This window comes from Mus caroli, chromosome X (assembly GCF_900094665.2).
Source record: "Mus caroli chromosome X, CAROLI_EIJ_v1.1, whole genome shotgun sequence".
NCBI lineage: Eukaryota > Metazoa > Chordata > Mammalia > Rodentia > Muridae > Mus > Mus caroli.
In genome coordinates, this window is record NC_034589.1 from 40,889,296 (window position 1) to 40,911,572 (window position 22,277).

A 22,277-nucleotide genomic window follows, 5' to 3' on the forward strand; every position below is an offset into this window, starting at 1 on the left:
GCTGGCCTCGAACTCAGAAATCCGCCTGCCTCTGCCTCTGCCTCTGGAGTGCTGGGATTAAAGGCGTGCACCACCACGGCCGGCTCGTCTCAGTCTTTCTAGCAAGCACTGCGATTATAGGAGTGTTCCATCACACTGAGACTTTGACTAGTCTTTAAGTACCCATAACTAGTTAAAAGACACGTCTAGCCAACTTTTCAACCTCTTCCTAATGTTCTAGAGCTCCAAACAAAGCTGTCTGCCTTTTATTTAACAATCTCCCAGTGCAGGGTTTTTTTTCCCCCATTTGTCTCATCCCTCCAGGCCCTGGAGGCACATTTGCTTTCCTAGCAGGTAACAAGGGAATGGGCGTGGAGAGGAGGACACAGAGCGGGGAAAATAAGGTTGACTCACATCTTCATTGGTGGTCTGATTGAGAGCCACAAGGAATGTGTGAAATCCAGTCAGCCCCACAACAGACCAGAGAGTGAAGAAGCAAATGAGGACTTCCAGAACAGTGAGGTTAGGTTAAGGAATGTCGGAGAACTTATGCTAGGTAGGGGGCTTGTGAGATCAGTCATACCCTCTTTATCTCTCGGAACAAATACCACAGAAAGCCAAATTATGTGCATATAACTAAAGATGAATTCTAAACTTCATGAGATAGATCCCTTATGAAAGATAATGCATTTCTGTTTATTCACTATGAATAAATCTCTAGCATCTGCGGTGTGTATCATTTGCCTGTTTGTCATTGGCTCTTTGAAGAGGACCTTTCGGAAGATGCCAAAGCCAAACAATGTTACCCACCACTGTTAATGGAAATCCCACCAAGAATAAACATTATAAATGAAAACCATCAGTGGGATGGAAACAAGATGTGGTTTATCCAAATCCCTTCTAAATCCCCTGTTCAGAAATGTAGCCACTGCACAAAATAAGCCTTCACTGAAACAGGAGGGCAGGACTTCCAGCACATAGCACAAAAGTGCATTGGCAGAGAGGGCAGCCATCTAGAGGAGTCAAGGCTGAGCCTGGAAGGACCCTTCAAGGACAGGAGGGGCCAAGAGAGAGGTGAGGGGTAAGCCTCCCTTAGGGTCCTGACAAGTTTCCATTCTAGTTGCTAACGCTAGGACTACACTTGGTAATTTTAGGCTTTGGCATTCACTGACGTCTGGAAAACTAGATAGTGGGAGAACTGCAGGGAGAAAACATGCTGGCAAGCAATTTCAGACGGCTTCACACGGACGAACTGCCAGGGGAGGATATGTTCCAGGCGTTTCTTTCAGTGTCTCCAGGAAGCCAATTTTCAAGGATTCTGTGAAATTGGGAAGAGGAGCAGAAAGAAAAATTAGTGACTTTAGTAATATATATATATATATATATATATATATATATATATATATATCTCCATCCCTATCAACTACCCACTTCTTCATCTCCCTGTCCTATGCTATATACCCTGGCAGAGAGAAGGTCCCACTGGGGCAAGGGTAAAGAGTTTCCCCTTGACCTGCAAGCTGGTGACTGAGTTCACATTCCCATGCTTAGGCACTGGACCAGAGCCGGGAGAAACCAAGCAGTAGGTCCCCTTTCCTCTTCCCAGTCCCCAAATATAGACATGTAGGTGGGACAGTAACAGATGAAAGAAATCAGAAGTAGTCTAGAAAGACCTTCTTCTCATCTATGCCCCTCCCTTGTGTGATATCCAGATTCGAGCCCCCCCCCCTTTTCGAGACCACTTGCTTAGCTTCACACTCTACCTGTCCTTAGCTGCTTTGTGTATGCACATGCAAGCATGTGGGGGGGGGGGTTCCATCTCTTGACTATACCACGATCCACTAACAGGTAGAGGCCCTTCTACTATCCAACACAAAGGTATATCTTACAAGACAGAATGAGAGGGTGTATAGAGACAAATACATGCCCAACCTTTTTGAGCACTTCTGAACCACCAGGTACCCTGGATGTGGCTCAGAAATTATGGGCCCATTTTTAGCAGCAGATGGCCAGAGGGGTCATAACAATCAGTAAATATCTACCAATGTGAGCTGAGACTTGTAGTCTAGCTCAAGAGCAGGCAATAGTACTTGAGCAACTGGACCACTATAAATCCAGCTTCCCTTAAGCTGCTCTACCCACCCTCCCCCGCCCCCCCACCCATCGTCAGCACAGTCTCTGCTGTGTATACTCACTGAGGGCCACATAGACGATGTTAAAGGCGAAGACATAAATTGTGAGGAGGGAGAGAGAGAGGATGAAGAGGTAGAAGTAGCGGTAGTTCCTCTTTCCAACACAGTTGCCCACCCAGGGGCAGTGATGGTCGAAGCGCTCTGTGAGAGAAAGAGAGCTCAATGCTAAACCCCCTGGAACAGGAGCAAGCCTATCTACAGTACGCACAGCAACTAACCCAAAAAACTCAAGGAGCTGGGCACACCTTTAATCCTAGCACCTGGGAGATAGAGGCAGGCAGATCTCTGAGGTTGAGGCCAGCCTGGTCTATATAGTGTGTTCTGGGCCAGCCAGAACTACATATTGAGACTTATCTGAAAGAAAGAAAGAAAGAAAGAAAGAAAGAAAGAAAGAAAGAAAGAAAGAAAGAAAGAAAGAAAGAAAGGGAAGGTGGGAGGGAAGGAGAGAGAGAGGATGGGAGGGAGGGAGAAAGGGAGGGTGGGAGGGAAAGAGGAAGGGAGGAACAAAGTACAGTTGACCAGTTGACATTCTTTTTTTTTTTTTTTTTTTTTTTTTCGACACAGGGTTTCTCTGTATAGCCCTGGCTGTCCTGGAACTCACTTTGTAGACCAGGCTGTCCTCGAACTCAGAAATCCGCCTGCCTCTGCCTCCAGAGTGCTGGGATTAAAGGTGTGTGCCACCACGCCCAGCTGACAGATGACATTCTTTATTAAAATGTTCTCACCACTAACTCCTTCAATCTTGGGATGGCTAAATCTTACCAATTTGATAATCTTGGGAATCAAAAAAACTCAAGCCCATGGGGATTTTCTTAATCAGATTATTTGAGCCAGGAAGACTGGGTCACATCTTCTGATGGCAGTCCACATAAAAGGACAGGGAAGCATAAACTAAAAACCAGACTGACTGAACGTAGACTGAAGAGCAGAAGTTCTCTAGGAATCCTGCAGGATTCTAGCACCAAACTGAGACAGCTGACACATCCAGTCTCAGGGACTGAGCTGCTATTCACTGGGTTCTTGGCCTTTTCATCAGGAGACAGCCATGTAAGCCATTCCAATATGGATTCACATATATAGTTACTCTATCAGCTATATCATTTAGCCCTGACTAAACAGATCTTCATAACTATACTGAATGCCAGTTAAAAAATATTTTCTCACTTGACTGATCAAGAGACAAAGACTTTAAAGAATCCAGTGATCTGGGTTACTCTGTCAGTTAAGGGCAGAGGCATTGCTTTTCCCAGTTTTTTTTTTAAACACACACACACACACACAAACAAACCTTAGCAGATGGACCTACTAAATTCAGAAAATAAATGTGAAAAGTAAGCACTGTGAGTTGTTTGACCTATATTTATTAAATATATAAATCTATAATACACTATTCTTAAAGCTGTATGGCATAGCTCAATGAAACAGAAAGAACACAGAAACAATCTCTAGAATATGTAAGAATTTGCCATCTAATAAACACTATTATAAAACAGAAGTATGATTTCATGAATAATTATGAGACAATAGGCTAACTGGTAGAAAATAAGGTTACATTTTTTCCTTCATACTATTTGCCAAAATAAATTCCAGATGAATTAATTGTTGTACATAAAAACAAATTTCGATCACACAATAATGACAAAGAACAGATATAATAATGCAATGAAACCGGACGGAGAAAACCAGGTTTTACTCAGGAGGCAGAGGCAGAGACAAGAGCAGTTCTGCAAGTTTAAGGCCAGTCTGGTCTACATAGCAAGCTCTAGGACAGGCAGGACTAAATAGAGAAACTCTGTCTCATAAAACAAACAAACAAACAAAATGACTTTTTATCCATTAGAAATTCTAGAGAGCCAGTGCGATGGCTCAGTGGCAAAAGGCACTGATTTTGCAAGCCACACAACCTGAGTTAGCTCCCCAAAGCTCACATCAAGGCAGGAGTGAATCAATCCACAAAGTTGTCCTCTGACCTCTACACACAAGCCCCACCCACATCAAACAAACACACAAACAACGCATTCTCACTCTCTACACGATAAAAGAAAACAATTAAAGAATACACGCATATATGCCTGATTTTATGAGAAATCTTTCTAAATCAATAAAAAAGATACTTCCTCAAGAAAGGTACCAAAGGCTACCAGAAATTTATTAAGGAAGTTTCCCTTTCCTTTTTTTTTTTTTTTTTTTTAAGACTGTCTCAGTAATTAGTCATAGGGTGGGGCCTTAATTCACTAGGATTTAAGAAGAGGGTGAGACATTAAAAATATGTGAGCACACAAAAACGAAACCCCAAACACTGAGAGCCCAGCAAGGAAGAAGCCATCTGCAAGCCACAGAGAGAAGCCTTCCCAGAAACCCTGTTGTCACCTAGATCTTGGATTTTCCAGTCTCCAGAACTGTGGACTATGTATCCTCTGTTGATTAAACAATCCAGTCTGCAGTATCTTATTATTGGAAGCCAAGTAAAATCCAGGTACCCAGTCAGAAGTTCACTTGCTGGTTCATATGGTATCACCATGTTAATTCTCTGAGGCGCTATCGGATTATTTCACACTGGATATACAATTTTACATTCCTACTAGAAATGTAAGGAGGTTCTACCTTCTCCACATTCTTTCTTTCTCTGTGTAGCCCAGGCTGGCCTTGAACTCAGAAATCTATCTGCCTCTACCTCCCAAGTGCTGGGATTAAAGGCGTGCGCCACCTCTCCTCTCTACCCAGCAGTCTTCTCCACATTCTTAAGCTCCATATATATATATATATATTTTTTTTTAAAGAGGATCTTACAGTGTAGCCCAAGCTGGCCCTGGACACACACCTTTCCTACTTTAACCTCTCAAGGGCTAGTATTACAAGTATATATAACCACACCTGATGGAGCTCAATCATTTTTATTTCAGTATTATAATAATAGAGAATAGCATCTAATGACAGGAGACTGACTAAATAAACTAAAATATAGCTTTATAATAGATTATGCAGCCGTTAAAGTAATCTTAAAGATGTAGAATAAGAGCTCGGGATATAATTTTAAGAGGCAAAAGCAAAGCAGGGCATCATCACCTTTCATCCCAGACATGTAGATCTCTGTGAGTTTAGGACAGCCTGGTCTACACAGTGAAGTCCAGGCCAGACAGAGCTATACAGCGAGACTGTCAAAACAAAACCAGATCTAACTAACAAAAACAGACAAAATAAGATAAACTCTAAGCAGGAGCTACAGTTTGGTAGGTCAGTGACTAAGAGCACTTGCTCTTACAGAGGACCCGGGTTCAATGTTTAGCACCCACATGGTAGCTCATAACCATCAGTTCTAGGAGATCTCAACTTTGCAAGTACAAGGCATGCACATGCTGCATATACAAGCATGCATGCATGCATGTAGGCAAATACACAAAAAATAAAATAAAATAAAATAAAATCTTAAAGAAAACCTCTTATCAGCCCAGGAGGGTGGCTTAGTCTGTAAAGTGCTTGCCATGCAAGCATGGGAACCTGATCTTGGATCTCTGGCACTGACGTGACACACTAGACACAGGCTGGAGAGAAGGCTCCGTGATTAATAGCACTTGTTCTTACAGAGGACCTGGTTCAGTTCCTATTATCCATATGGTGGCGCACAACCACCTTTAACTCCAGTTCTAAGTGGACCCAATGCCTTCTTCTGACTTCTGTGAGCACCAACCATGCATATGATGCACATACCTTCAGGAAAAACCTCATACATGTAAAATACAATAAACAAATCTCAAAAACAAATCATTAGGCATGGTGGCACATGCTTGCAATCCTAGAAGCAGAGACGGGAGAATTCTTGGAAAGTGAATCTAGCAGAATCTATGAGGTCCAAGTTTAATGAGAGAGCCTGTCTCAAAAAAAAAATAATAATGTGGGGAGGGATCATTAAGATGGTTTAGAGGGCCAGGCGTGGTGGCGCACGCCTTTAATCCCAGCACTTGGGAGGCAGAGGCAAGCGAATTTCTGAGTTCAAGGCCAGCCTGGTCTACAGAGTGAGTTCCAGGACAGCCAGGACTACATAGAGAAACCCTGTCTTGAAAAACAAACAAACAAACAAACAAACAAACAAAAACAAAAATCCAAGACGGTTCAGAGGATAGAAGCATTTACTGTACAAACCAAGTGACCAGAGCTGAATCCATGAAACAGACTTATAGGTTAAAGGAGAAAATCACATATGTAAACTGTTCTCTGATTGCATGTATAGTCTGTGGAACATAAGCACACTACACATATCACACACACACACATACATACACACGTCTACACACATACACACTCAAAAAATTAAATAAGCCTCTTCTATGTGGAACAGCCAGAAATCAGTGTAGAGATTCCTCAGAAAACTAAAATTAAAACTACTGCAATATTCAGCTATACCACTGGGTATATATACCCAAAGGAATGGAATATATCCTCCATAGATATATTTGCACATGAGTTTTTACTGCTGGAGTACTCATGATAACCAAGATAATGGAACCAGTCTAGAAGGCCATCAACAGATGAGTCAATATGTTATACATATAACAATCAAAATTTTCTCAGCTGTGAAGGAGAATATCATTACATCATTTTCAGGAAAATGGATAGAACTCGAGATGATTGTGCTAAATCAAATAAGTCCGACTCAGGTAAATGCAAGATTCATGTGTGTGTGTGTGTGTGTGTGTGTGTGTGTGTGTGTGTGTGTATGTGTTGGAGAGAGACATTAAAGCAAATGGGACTGATGGAGAAACAAAGGAGATGGCCAGCACTTGTGGGGCGAATCTGAGCAGAGTGGAATGAGATATATGAATGAGAATGTCATGATGGAACCTAGTATTTTGTACTATAACTAGAAAAAAAGATTAAAGGCAGGAGATGGAACCTGTGTGGAGTGCTTGCCTGGTATGTGTGCAGACCTGGTTCAACCCCAGCACCACCACCACAAAAACTTAATTCAGAAATTAAAAATCTCTTAAGATTATGTAATCTCCCTTTTTATAAACAAAGTGGGTTTAATTTACATTTTATACCACCCATATATTCTAGCATAAGCATATATTATTTTAATTGGCTTTTTAAAAAGTAGGGGTTGAAGGTTGGAGAGATGACTTGGTGGTTAAGAGTACCTGCCGCTCTTTCCAAAGAACCTGAGTTCAATTCCCAGCACCTCCATAACAGCTCACAACTATCTGGAACTTCTAGCCTATGGGCACCGGGCACACACGAGATGCACAGAAATACATACAGGCAGAACACCCATACAAGCAAGATAAAATACAAATAAATTAAAAGGGGTTGGAGGGATAGCTCACTCATTAAAGTGTTTGCTGTGCAAGCATAAGGACACACGCATGCACGTGCAAACACACACACACACACACACGTCAGACTGATATGAAAAATATAAGGCATGTTGGCATATGTTTATAATGCCAGCAGTAGAAAGGTAGAGAGACAAGGGTATCCCTGGGGCTCACTGGCCAGCCAGGATAGATAGCCTAATTTGGTAAGTCAAAGACCTCAGTTATCCTCTGGCTTCCATACATGAATGTGCAACCATATACACATGAATATACACACAAACACCTCCAAAGGTAGGGGGTACTTTTTGAACAACAGTGGGCTGTATATTAATCAAAACCAAAACTTTAAGAATAAAGACACTGAAGTGTAGCTCTTCACAGTTGATGGCTTCTGGGGGGAGGGTGCAGGGGGAAGGAGATTCCGTTTTCTTTAAGGGATTGGTCACTAATGAGGATATAGGCCATAAAACTTGGACTTGTGGTTTTTGTTTTGTTTTGTTTTGTTTTGAGGGGTGTGCAAGAGTGGGAGCATGATCAGGGGTCACTCTATAAAATTCCCAAATAATTAAGAGAAATAGTATGTTGGGGACAAAAAGAGTAGTATATCTCCTTGTTAAAAGGCTGCATGAAGCCGGGTGTGGTGGTGCATGCCTTTAATCGCAGAGGCAGAGGCAGGCGGATTTCTGAGTTCGAGGACAGCCTGGTCTACAAAGTGAGTTCCAGGATAGCCAGGGCTATACAGAGAAACCCTTGTCTCGAAAAACCAAAAAAAAAAAAAAAAAGGCTGCATGATACATATGCATGTGTGTGTGTGTCAAGTGCTCAAGTGGTTAGCATCATGCCTAAATTGAGAACTATGGATAATAGCCTCATTTTAAGCAAACTTGTCATATAAAACCATTGAGACAAATGTAAATTTATACAAATCCATGTTCTTAGCATATTTTTAGTCCTGCTCTCAACTTTGTTAGAGGTTTTTTTTCCCTATAACTGGCCGAAGTGCTGAGACCAGGTGACTGCTGGGTGCTCAGGCCTAAGTGGGCCATAGATGTCGACCCCACTAAGGCTCAGAGAGACTCATGGCAGAGGGAGAAGAAAGGGCGTAAGAGCCAGAGGATTTGAAGACTACTTTCTGAGCATGACACAACCATAATACTCAAGAACTCCCAGCTTCTATGGTTATCTGTACAATAGCAAGTCATTTAATAAATCCAGAATGGCTGGGCAGTGGTGATGCACACCTTTTAATCCCAGCACGCAGAAGGCAAAGGCAGAGGTAGGCAGTTCTCTGAGTTCAAGACCAGCCTGGTCTACAGAGTGAGGACAGCCATGGCTACACAGAGAAACCCTGTCTCAAAAACAACAACAACAACAACAACTACTAGTACTACTACCAACAACAACTACCACCACCACCACCACACCACCACCAACACCACCACACCACTACCACCACCACCATCACCACCACCACCACCACACCACCAACAACAACAACAACAATTCTTCCAGCATGGATGGAGAAAGGACTAACGGTGCTCCCTCTATCTGGAGCTGAGGTGCTCCTGGCAATCACTGGCTGCTGGAGGGTGGGGAGCTATATTTTTCCTTAGAGGAGTGCGGTTGCCAGATAATAAGTGACCCCCCCATCCCCACCCATGCACACGCAGGCAGCATTAACTGAGCCTTTGTGTTATAAAGAATCAAAAGAAGGGGCCATGAAGGTGGGAAAGGCATGTGTTGGAGGTTCTAGGGAATGGGGAGGGGGAGTATTGAAGGTGGATAGGACCGAGACATATTGTATATATCATGGGAATTGTCAGGAAAAAATTAAATATGTTTTGAAAAAACATCCAGGGCTGGTAAGATGGCTCAGTGGTTAAGAGCGCCGACTGCTCTTCCAAAGGTCCTGAGTTCAAATCCCAGCAACCACATGGTGGCTCACAACCATCCGTAACGAGATCTGATGCTTTGTTCTGGGGTGTCTGAAGACAGCTACAGTGTACTTACATATAATAAATACATAAATAAATATTTAAAAAAAAAAAGAAAAAGAAAAAACATCCAGTTTTAATATGTATTTCTCTGATTATTTGTAGGTGTGGACATATTTCCATGTCATATGGTAAGTAAACTTCCTGTTTTATGCACTGTCTGTGTTTCTCATAGAGCAGCTATGCTTTTTAGAAAGTCACTTATAAGCTGGCTATGGTGGCATATGCCTTTAATCCCAGCGCCTGGGAGGCAGACACATGCAGATCTTTGTGAGTTCTAGGGCAGCCGGGTCTACACAGAAAGTTTCAGGGCACCTAGAGATACACAGAGAGATCCTGTCACAAAAATAATCAACTTGTATAATTATTTTATTATTTTTCTTATGTGTATGGGTTTGGCTGCATGCATGTCTGCACTGATGCATGACTAGTACCCACAGAGGCTGGAAGAGGGTGTCAGATACCCTGGAACTAAAGTTACAGATGCCATCATGTGGGTGCTGGGAATCAAACTTGGGTCTTCTGGATAGAGCAACCAGGATTACTAACCACTGAGCTATCGCTTGTGTGAGTTCTTCCTATTTAAGAATATTAATAAGGAGAGGGAATTCTTCATGAAACCTTCACATCAGATCTTATTTAAATAGCATTTCCTAGTCCATTTAAAATTAGTTGTGATTTATACAATCCAATTCACATATCAATTCGGACCACATAAAGAAATATACATCTCCCCCAACTACTGCCTGAAAAATTGGCTAGTTGGAAGAAAGCAAGGCTCTCTCAGACATGATATACAGAATATAAAATGTTAGAATTACATTAATGATAACAGCAGTGTCATATATATATATATATATACCTATCAATGAGCAGCTTTATTATGTGTGTATGATCTTTTCCAGAGTTCAGCACAAAGTAGGAAGTATGTATAACTAAGCCCATATGTGCAGATGGAAGCACAGACCTTGTATTCTGCACACCTACACACATGTAGCAAGAGCAAAGACATTAAAAAAAAAAAATAAAGGCTTGGGGATCAGACCTAATCAAGTATCATCTCATGCCAATTACACAAACTTACACAAAGGCACTTCAGTGACATCATCTGTAAAATGGGGATGATACTGATTTCTGGGGGTTGCTATGAGCCTTGAATGAGAGAAAGGAAAAGTACTCAGCACAGTGCCTAGTACATAGTGGGAACACAAATAGGTAGGGCCACTTCTGCCATAGGCATTCCTCAGACGTGCCTTCCAGTGGATGATGCCATTCTCCTCCTTTGTAAAGTAGGCCACACCCAACATGGATCCAGTACAGAAAAACTGAGATTTCCCAAACAGGTATTGTTCCCCATTTATCAAAGACTTTTTGGTTTAGACCATATCTCCATGAGTATAGCTGATCTGCTGCTGTGTAGGAGATTCCTTCCTATCTAAATATACCTTGTTTCCTATCTGAATCTCCCTTCTCATTCCCATTGCATTTTCCCCAGAGCCAATGGCCACTGTGAGACCTGTTGTTCAGCTGAGCCTATCCCACAGGCAATATCCCCTTGGTTTTACTCACCCACACAGTTGTCACAGATGCTACAATGGGAGGCCCTGGGAGGCCGGAAGATCTTGCATGTATAACAGTATTTCAGTTTCACAATCTGGTTGTTTATCTGGAAATTCTTAATACGAGGAGGTGGTCGCTGGCCCTGTGGCACGGCACCATTGGTGGCTTCTGTAATCAGTAAAACAGCTTTAATTCACTGCTATTCTTTGTTTGAGTCCAAAGTCTCCAAACATGCAGGCCATGGGTAAGGGCTCTTCTTTTCCAGGCAAACACTTCTAGACTAGGATTTCAACATCACACCACACCCGGTATCTGCCACACATCTACTGAATGCTATACAACTCTATGATGTACATGACACACATCTACTGAATGCTATACAACTCTATGATGTACATGTGTCTTCAAGGGTGTTGGGTTGAAAAAATTTAAAAAGAAAAATGGCAAGAATGTGAAATGAAAGTGTCTATTTGACTAATAATCACATTAATAAAATTAAAATATAGTTTGACATGTTGGTCACATGCCTTTAATCCCAGCACTCAGGAGGCAGAAGCAAGTAGATCTCTGTGAGTCCCAGACCAACCCAGTCTATAAAACAAGTTCCAGGCTAGCGAGGGCTACATAGTAAGACCCCATCTCAAATATACACACACACACACACACACACACACACACACAATCACTATTTCTACCTACTATAATTAACAAATATCAAAAGGAAGATAAATTCATTGTACCCAGAAAGGTCAAATTTATCTTACCAGTGAACAACACATTAGCAAGTACAATAATTTTAAATGTATATGCTCTATAGCCTAGTAATTCTACTAGCAAAATTCAAAGAGAACTACAATGAAAAGTGTCCTTCTTAATAGCAGCACACGTCTGCTAGCAGAGCTTTTGGGAGCTATAAGCAGTAGGATTAGGATTTTGAGAAAAGACTCAGGTACAATACACATTAGAGACCAGCCTTGGCTACATGAAACTCTGCCTCAAACAAACAGGTCTAGAGGGAAGGAACATGCTCAAAGTACATTATATACTAATATGAACGTGTTCTTGTGAAGCCTGGTGCCATATACAATCAATATATGCCAATTAAATGAATATTTCAAGGGCCTGGACAGATGGCTCCAATTGCTTCCCTTTGCTTCCCTTGCAGAGGGCTTGGGTTTAGTCCCCAGCAGAGACACGGCAGTTCACAATTGTCTGAAACTCCAGTTCTAGGGATCCAATGTCCTCTGCTGCCTCCGTGGGTACTCCATATACATGGTGCACTTACATACAAGCAGGCAGAACACCCATACACAGAAAATAAAAAAGAACTGCATCTCTAAAAAAAATGTTTCAAAACCAACAAGGAGGAAAGGCTAGGGAAGACAGCTCAGCAGGCTAAGTAAGGCATTTGCTGCCAAGTCTAATGACCTGTTTGGTCCCTAGTGGAAGGACAAAACCGACTCCTGAATGATGTCTTCTGACCCACACAGACACACATACACACAGTGGTACCTGCAATTACCACTGCCAAATAAATGCATGCATACATCCATACACTGAATAAGAATTCTTTTATGATAAATTCCTTTTTAAAGGAGGTAACTTGTTTCTATCAAAATGGCTGTATTTGTATTAAAGAGATAAAAGAAAACCACACTAAAACATTTCTATGGTAGGTTATTTTAAATATCTGATAATTCCCTTGACTTCACTCTTAAGGAGTCCTTAATTAGTTGGACAAAGGGTACAAACCCTTAATGCCATTTTGCTTATTGCCAAACTGCTTCCCAGACAGACTGTATGGATTGGCATGTCTCTCCATCCACAACACATGAGAGGTGCGGAGCTCCCTGCACCTTTGCCACAAAGTATCATTCGAAAAGCATTCCTTTTGCTTTTAAAACTATCTGCCATATGGAGCATTTTTCCTTTTCCTGCAGAGTGGGGTAGGTGTTGGGAGAAGAAACAATGACAGTGTGCAACAAGGCCTGAGAAGACGAGGCTAGCTGGTCATAGATGACGTAAGTGTCGACATGCCACTTTAATATTTCCTTATGTGTGCTGTACAGGAGCATGAACGGAACACGGGGTTCATGGCAGAAACCAGGGGAGACCTGGGAGTAGAACAAGGAGTACTTAAGAGCAAGATAGAGGGGGAATTGTTCTTTTGTTCTGTTTTCTTTTTTCTCTAGCTGTATTACTGTTTCATAGACTACTTTCTCATCCGTGTATGGGTTCATCTTATGACACCAAGCCTCGCCTCTACATTGTACTCACTATCGTTACACTGACCTCACCCTATGCAGTTGGAGCCAAGACATGTATGTGCAAACCTACTTCTCCTTGGCTCAACTAAAACTGAGTTTTTCCACAAAGAAATATAAGCGTGAGAGGGAGGGGAAACAGTTCAAATAAACAAACACAAAGGGGTAGCAGCCTCCAGGGCAACATCAAAGAACTAGCAGCCAGCCACAGACTGGCACTCTACTAGCACGGATGCTCAGCATGACAAGTTCTGGGTCACAGAGCTTGTCATACAGCTCAGTAGTAGAGCACGTGCTTAGCATGCCCGGGGGTGGGGTGGGGGGCTGGGCTCAATCCTCAGTATGGGGGGGTGGGGGGTGGGGGTGGAGGAAGAAGTGACAGACCAAGTCCTGGGTCACTTTTTTCTACTCTTATCTTGTTTGGATATGGACTCAAGCTACTGTCAAAACAAAATTGTGAAACACAACAATGTAGCCACTGCTGCTGAGCTAGTAGCTCCTCTCCCCCACGTGCTCGCCTCACTGACTTCTTCGCAGTGGGAACTCCCAGGATATCCCCTTTCCAACCTTGGATGTTCTGTTTAAATTCATGAAGCCCATATGGCTCCTGGTGGTGCTACATGCCAATCTCAGAGCTGTGGACTGTATAGTTCTGAGCCTGAAATCTATCCCTTACTCCTCTGAGTGTTTCCTGGTGCCATGATGGCTCTCTCTCACTTGGTGCAACTCCCCCACCCCTACCCCCAAAGCAGGAATTCTTGGTCAGGGACCCATGAATGCACTTCAGAAGATCTATGAAATTCTGAAACGATATCCAAAGTTGTAGGTATATGCAAAAAAAAGAGCATTTTTAGGGGGAGATGGTTTACAGCTTCCCTCAGCAAACTGATGTGTGATGGCCTCAAAAATGGAAAAGACATTGTCTTGGCAACAATTCAGCTATACCTCAGTAACAAACTCCCAGCACATGGGACAAGAAAGCACATGTGGCTTCACAGGTGTGTGGTACCCGTCTTACTAAAGTCACAGGTAGTCACAGGATCTCAGAGAAAACAACTGAAATAGTGGACTGAGTCCACAACTGCTATCATTACCCCCCTAGCCAACGTGGCCACCCTCTATGTTACAGCTTGCCACCAGCCTCCCAGACTCACCTATTTCCATTTCTATGAAAGCTGCTTCATCTGGTAGTGCTCGAGGAATCACTCCAGGGTCACTGAAACTTGTCCTCAACAGCGTGGCCATGGAGAAAAGAAAGAGCATAGCGGCAAACACAGGAATGGCAGGAGACAGCTGAACAGCCAGGTAGCGACACCTGAAGAAAGGAAGCAAGTCAACATTTTGTCAAGTGTGTGTGTGTGTGTGTGTGTGTGTGTGTCCGTCCAACTACTGCAACTGTATCGATCTGGTCTCTACAACAAGAACAGAAGATCTCCAGGGCAAATACTACATTATTTACTTCCCCTAAATATTCCAAACACTTAAAATGTGATTCTGATAGCTGGTCATCAATGGGAGGAGAGACCCTTGGTCCTGTGAAGGTTTTATGCCCCAGTATAGGGGAATGCCTGGGCCAGGTAGTGGAAGTGGGTGGGTTGGTGAGCAGAGGGAGGTGGGAAGGGATAGGGGATTTTCTGAGGGGAAACTAGGAAAGGGGATAACATTTGAAATGTAAATAAAGAAAATATCTAATAAAAAGAAAAAAAGGGAAAAAATAAATCAATGAAGAAAATGTTAATAAAAATGTGATTCTGAACACATTGTATTTCCAGTACATACTTCATTGATTGAGGTCACCTATGGCATACAAAAACAATCTCTAGGGAACTCCCTTACACGTAAGCTAACTCATACCTCATATAACTCATGCCTCTTATCAGGCCCCTAGGAACAGTGTGTCTGCCTCGGGAAAGGTTCACACTGGCTGGGGACAGAAAAGTACCAGAGCCTGGACTTGTAAGCACTATAGGGAACTTTTGCTCTGAGACCACGCAGAGCTGTTCATCCACTCATCTGGCATTAGGGCTGAGCTTGATGACGAGGAGAAAAAAATAGGGACAATCAGGAAACGGGCTCACAGTGGCACACAGAGGGGATATCATCACGCTTTAAGAGCAGTGGAAAGCTTCCAGGCTGCTGATTGAGTCTGTAACATCCATTCATTCGGTTCTCCCCAAATAGCTCAGCTAGTGGGTGATGAATGACCATCAGCGATGGGATAAGAAACCTCCTTAGCACCACTTCCCAACACCATGTCTATTTCTGTCTTTCCTCATGATGCATCTTTTCCTCTCCATATCCCACATGGACTTATCTTTCAGGTCCTAGAAACATCACTGTCATTGTGGCAACTACAAGTTACCATCTACCAGGCACCATGTTAACTACTTTAAACACCTTATTTCATCCAAGACTCACACCAAAGCTACAAGGTAGGACCTCTTATTTTTATTGATAGATGAAGAATTTGGAACTTAAAGAAGTCTTGTCTCCTACAAAAGGCCTATGGGAAGTGGCATTCCATTCTCCCCGTCCTCTTGCCCGTCAGTAGCTTCACTATGAAGGCCCTGCAGCATTTCCTAGCTCTCTATCAGTACGTTGAGTTTACCGCCCTCAACTTGACTTCATAAGAACAAGAAACTGGTCTCCTGGAACCTTAGGTTCAAATTCTGGTTCTACCAACTCCCAGGTGGGTGACAGCTGATCTGTAAAATGGTGATAATAATAGTATTCCATGAGGTCATTGTGTGGACCAGATGCACCAGTATAAAAAGTACTTAAAAGGATACTTGATGCATCATAATACACACTAAGTAAATGTCCTTTATTACCATTAGCATCTGATTTTAGATCTGCTAGCTCTCCATTCAAGTAAGGAAACAAAGAAGCTATCAATAAATACTTGTTGATCTGAACTATCAAACGGAATGAATGAGAGTATGTGATGAACAGTATCACTGACCTATTTTTATCTATCTCCTCCCGAGGCACATTTCTCCTTGAAAACAGAGATCACCACTGGAGGCAGACTATATTATAAGTGGATGAGCAAGGAGTGGAGGGAGAGCAAAGAAAGGAAGCTAGGGAAAAAGCTTACTTCATCAGCACAGCAAGTGAGCGAGCTGCAGTCTATTCAGGGCAAATGGTTAACCCCAGGCTGCATGTTTGCTCCAGTTGTAGAACAACCCCCAGGAGATACTCCCCTGCCTCCCTTCCACAACATAACTGCACAGGGAGGGGGTTGGGAACTCACTGTTATATTAGGCTAATCAGTATTTACAATGAAAGGGAGCGTATGTATTGAACCCTGCAAAATGCTTTCCGTGGCCTCTTCGTTTTAAAATATAATTCGTGGTCTTAAGTTTTCTTTTTTTAACAACGTGTTTTCTTCCAAAAGTCAAAAGGACAGGGAGGGAGCATGTCAGAACGAAAGGATCTGGCAAATGGGGTCCGGGTAACTGAGGGTCATGCATATCACTAGTTTGTAGACTCCTTTCCATTCCTCCCGTCACAGGGCCACATAATCAAAAAGTAAATTCAGAAACAAAAGTCACCACCACTTGCCAGAGATCCAAAGGACACAGGAGAATTATAAAGTCATGCTTCATGAGCAAGTCAAGTGTAATTACTACAGTAAGAGAAACCGGCTATCTCCCTAGTCATTGATCATCTATAAGATCAATCTTCAAAACAAAGAAGCAATGTCTCCAGGACTAACTGCCTTGAATAGAGTCTCCACTCCACAGGAAAGAGGGAAATCTCATGGGGCCCCACCCATAAACAAAGAACTTCAGGCAACTAAGGAATGAATGCTAAGAGCAGGAGAAATAGTCCTGGCCCCAGGGAAGAGTCCTCTAATTGCCCAAGGAAGAGCCCTCTAATTGGTTATCTTAACACTAAAAGGACTGAACAAGTTGTGTGGGTATGTGTCTAACAATAACAACTAAAGAAAAGGGGGCCAGATTTCTACAGGGAGGGGGAGGTTCGTGGGAGGGACTGGTAGGAGGAAAGGGAAGGGGAAAATCATGTAATTATATTTTTCAAGGCATTAAAACAGCGAGCTATCTGATTATCCACGGAAGGGAGGTTGTTGCTCTTTTGAGATTATTTCTTTTTGTTTTATTTGTATGAATGTCTTGTCTGCTTTAAAACAGCAGAGCTATCTGCTTATCCACGGAAGGGAGGTTGTTGCTCTTTTGAGATTATTATTTTTTGTTTTATTTCTATGAATGACTTGTATACATGTAGGTATGTGGACCGCACACATGCTTGGTACCCCCGGAGGTCAGCAGAGAGTGTTGGATCTCCTAGGACTGGAGTTAGAGCTAGTTGTGAGCCACCATATGGGTGCTGGGAACCAAACCCAGATCCTCCTCAAGAGCAGCAAGAGCTTTTAATCACCGGGCAACCCCATTTCTTCTTATTTAAGGAGCTAACAAAACCATCACCAAAGGAGAACCTCAAAGCACTGCTGGTCCCTGCAAAGAAGAACCAAAGCTTGACTAAATCCCATCCCAACACCTGCTGTAGACTAGACAAAAGACAACTTCCATTTGAATTATTCTCCACCATCAAGGATAAAGGTCTCTGTAAGCTCCATACAGACTATCTCCTGCACCTGCTAAAACAATCCACTCTGTATGTCCACAAGCACACAACAGGCTCATTGTGTTACTGTCCTCCAGAGAGAGGCTACAGGCAGCCAGTTGTCCGTAGTGTGTGGGCGTGGTTAGAAAGGCAGATGGGGGACCAACAGGCCTTTCTACTCCAAGTAAGAGGAAACATTGGAGCTAGTGACTAAGACTACTGTGAACTACAGCCTATGATGGTCTCTCTCTTCTAAATAAACATATTGAAATAAAAACAGCCTCGTAACCAAGGAATGAGGGTGTATGTCTATCGTCCCAGCTACTCAAGAGCCTGAGGCAAGAGGACTATTTGTGTTCATGAGTTCAAGACCATCCTAAACAAAACAGAGAAACACGTGTCAATAAAAGGTCTTCCTCAATGTGGGGAGGTTGGGGAGACAATTGGTCAAAGGACACATAACTTCAATAAGGGAGAGTAGATTCGAGAGATCAACCACCAATAATAGTGACTGTAGTTCATAGCAAAACTGAAAATGATTCAAAATAGAATTTAAATGTTCTCTCCAGAAAAAAAAGTAAGTATATGAAATGCTTGTTTCATGTGTTAAGAAGCTACATTTTAACCATTCTACGAAATATGCATGCATCAAAATATGTTGTCCACTATAAATATAGTTTGTACCTGCCACTTTCCAAACATTTTAACCTTTTTTTATAGTTTCATAACTGCAGAAAGCTGGAAGTCTATCTTTGATAGGAATACGCTCCTTGAAAATTTAGTAGAAATTACCTAAAGTCAAGGTAACCTCAAACTTCACCACTTTATCTTCCAGGAAGACTTGATCTTTCAGCTACAAGCAGAAGGTAATTATTTTTTTAAACTCCCTTCTACTTTCCAGCTATATCATTTCTTAGAATCATGATTTCATATGCTCATGGAAACAGAAGTCTCCTTTGTCTTCCAAGTGCCAGGAGGCTTTCCTCCTTCTAGGGCTTAGATGTCCCCATTCTTACTTTATAAATAAACCAGATGCCCACTAAGCATTCATTTCTGATACCTGAAGGAGCGTTATCATTTTAAAATAGCTTTTCCTGACTCCTTGACTGACCCTCAGACTTCCATAGCTGGGCTAGAATACTGGATTCCCATATGTTCCCATGAGCCACACGCTGGTACTGACTAGCAGTATCCAGCAGTGCCAGGCTAGGGTAATGCGTCATGTCCCATGCCCCACCCCCAGCATGCTAGTTTGTTGGAGCAATGATAGTAATGGCACAGACTTCAATTCACTTGAAAAAAAAAATCTCAAAATAGATTCATGAGTGAAGCTGGTAAGAGACCAGATTCCATGTTAGGGCTCTGCCTCACAGCCTGCAAGCCTGGGTTATTCTACATAACACTCTGTCTCGAAGTCACTAATAGCTTTCTTCCTACATTTTTAATGTTTTGTTTGTTCTTTTATCAGCACAATCAATAAGCCAACAAGTATTTATTGGCCTAACAACTAAGAACAAGAAAAATAGGAGCTAATTTTCTGGGGGAAACCATAGCTACCATATGAAACAGCCAAAGCAGAAGATGAGAGCAATAATCAAGTGTTAGAACGGTGACTCTGACTCCGGACTGTAAGTGGTCAGCAAAGAACTCTCTTGGGGAGCTGGTGGCTGTTGAAATGTTCCAATAGCAGCTGTTAAGGACGGCTTTAAGGAAGAACTGTGCTTTTAACAGCAAGACGGGCCTAAGGATCCCAGACTAATGATACCCTTTGACCTAACATGATGGAAATAACACTTCATTTCCATTCCTCCCAGATATGGGTGGATAGTTGTCTTCTCATCCACTATTTCCCTGGCATGCATTGACTGCTTCTGTTTCCACCAAATTCACTCTGAAATCCCAACCCCAATTCAATAGTATCTGCAGTTCCGATGAAGCCCTCAGTCAATGACTATGTCAAGCGAAGTCTCCATCTTCATGAATAATGATTCATACAAACAAGAGTCTCCTTGCCTTTCTATGATATGAGAAGGTTGCAAGAAGGCAGCTACCTCTATCTAAGCCATGATATAGGTCCTTACCAGACCCTGACTTTGCCAGTACTTTGACGTAAGGCTCTCTGGCGTCTAGATTTGGAAAACGTAAAATTCTGTTGAGAAAGCAGAGTCTATGATGGCAAGCCAAGCAGACTAACAGGGCTTTATCTCTAGACCAAAATAATCATGTAGAACCACCACCCAGAACACAGTTTCAAGGTTATGATAGCTACACTCAGAGTCTGCTGAAAGGGAGGAAGTCTCCTTTAACACTAAAAACTTAACTGAAAATTACCCTCCCAGACATTCTGCTACATAACGGTCAAAGTAAAATACATAACCTTTGTGTTTCAATAGAAATGGAGAAAAGTAAACCAAACAAGCATTTTCTATTCCCTGGTGGTAAAAATTCTTTTTTGTCGAGAAGATACATAGTATGTACCCAGGCATATCTCCTCAGTAATTGCCAAATGTTAGCTGTAATGACAATTTTTAAACTTCAATCATAGTATACCCTTGCTTAAAAACTTGAAACAATTCAGCCGGGCGTGGTGGCGCACGCCTTTAATCCCAGCACTCGGGAGGCAGAGGCATGGGGATTTCTGAGTTCGAGGCCCGCCTGGTCTACAAACTGAGTTCCAGGACAGAGAAACCCTGTCTCGGAAAAACAAACAACAAAAACAAAACAAAGAACTTGGAACAATTCCCTGCTGCCAACGATGTGTGTGTGTGTAGAGAGAGAGAGCCCCAAAGTCCACAGACCAGTATGCCAAGGTCTTCCATTAACTAGCCTTATCTAATCATCACCACAGGGCTCCTCTCTTCTCATTGCTCCAATTCAGAGACATCCCACTAATTACACTAAATTACCTAGCTTCCTGATTTGGCAAGAGACACAAGGTGTGTCCTTTGTTCACTCTTAAACAATACTAGCTCTGGCCTCTCTGAGGAGGAAGACTTCGGAAGTCTCTTCTCTCCCTCAGCAAGCTTCTCAACGAATGTCGCTTTGTTCTTTGCACTCACCTTTTCCAACCAGAGAGCTGAATACTTATTAAATTCCATTCTGTTCAACTGGCATGGAAGAGCATGCCTATAATCGTAGCACTCGGGAGACCGGGATAAGAAAGATGGCAGATTAAAGGCCCGTGTGAGTTACTTAGAAAGTTGCAAGCCAGGCTTGCCTAAGTGGACCCTTTCTAAAACAACCAAATGGTACAAACAACTGACTCACTCTCCTTCTTGCCTACAGTCCCATATAATTGTGAAGCTGTAGTAGAAGGACCACGTGGGTTCAAAGGCACTTGAACAACATCAAGAAGTCCCCATCTCAAGAAAAGAACGAATATAATCCTCTGTGTGTGTGTAGGGGGTGCAGCTCAATAGGAGGACACTTGTGAGGCTTTGGGTTGGAGAGAAAGGACAGTATTCATCTAGGTGAAACTTTAACGAACATTTTAAATGCAGAGTGACAGTAGGTAAGCCATCACTATAAAAACTGAGAGCAAGATAAAAAACACAGAGAGGAACTCTGAATGAAAGAACCATAGAAAATTATTAAAGGAAATAAAAGTGTTTGGGAGCCACGTCTTCAAAGAACATACTTTATCAAGAATAAAGTTGACAGCTTAGGAATGTGGCTCGGTTACTATTGTACCTGTCTAGCATTCAGGATGCCTGAGGTTCCAACCTCGGCACTACATAAAAGCAGACATGGTGACACACGCCTGCAATCTCAGCACTGAAGAGATAGAGAAAAGAGGATCAAGAGTTCCAAGTCATTGTTGGCTACATGGTACATCTGAGGCTAGCCAAGGCTACATGAGTCTCAAGAAGAACTGGAGCGGATTGATAATCAAAAGGCCCTGATAGTATTCTAAAACAGCCATTTGGCTGGCCACATACACAACAGTTCTCGCCCACATAAAGTCAAAGTGCGGCTTTCGTCTCTGCAGTTCTGTATTTCCTTAAACCTGTTTAACTGTTGTCAGATCAGCTTTCCACTGAGTCATGAGCACCCCGAGTGTCTAGGGAAGGAGCAGATCTTGCTCAATCGTTCTCTCAGCCTGGGTTCCAGGCATAGGAGTGGCAACAGAGGCAATGATGCTTCAAGAGCTCTTAAAGCATCTTACATTTGAAATCTTCACTCAGAGAGAGATAAGCCACGGTGCTCCTGCAAGAATACCATGCCAGAATGCTGTCAGTTCTGGACAAAATCATCTTTGGTTTCCTACTAGTAGCATGAGCTTGCCATTACATACAACCTGAATATAATCATTTGAATGTCTTCCTAATTCCAAAGCTAAGAGATGAGCATTCAACAGATCTTCCAGAGCCCTTTATAGCGCTACGGGGC

General features: G+C 42.5%; 1 protein-coding gene across 2 annotated transcripts in view; it reads right to left on the bottom strand.

Annotated features, from left to right (window-relative positions):
- Window positions 1–22,277, bottom strand: part of Zdhhc9 (zinc finger DHHC-type containing 9) — a 36,910-nt gene that overhangs the window by 8,261 nt on the left and 6,372 nt on the right. For both annotated transcript variants that reach the window (XM_021153520.2, XM_021153519.1), the window contains exons 3-7: window positions 14,456–14,616; window positions 11,047–11,205; window positions 2,175–2,312; window positions 1,249–1,297; window positions 394–496 (exon numbers count right to left, since the gene is read on the bottom strand). In XM_021153520.2, the coding sequence (XP_021009179.1) occupies window positions 394–496; window positions 1,249–1,297; window positions 2,175–2,312; window positions 11,047–11,205; window positions 14,456–14,616 (610 nt within the window). The remainder of the gene's footprint in view (window positions 1–393; window positions 497–1,248; window positions 1,298–2,174; window positions 2,313–11,046; window positions 11,206–14,455; window positions 14,617–22,277) is intronic.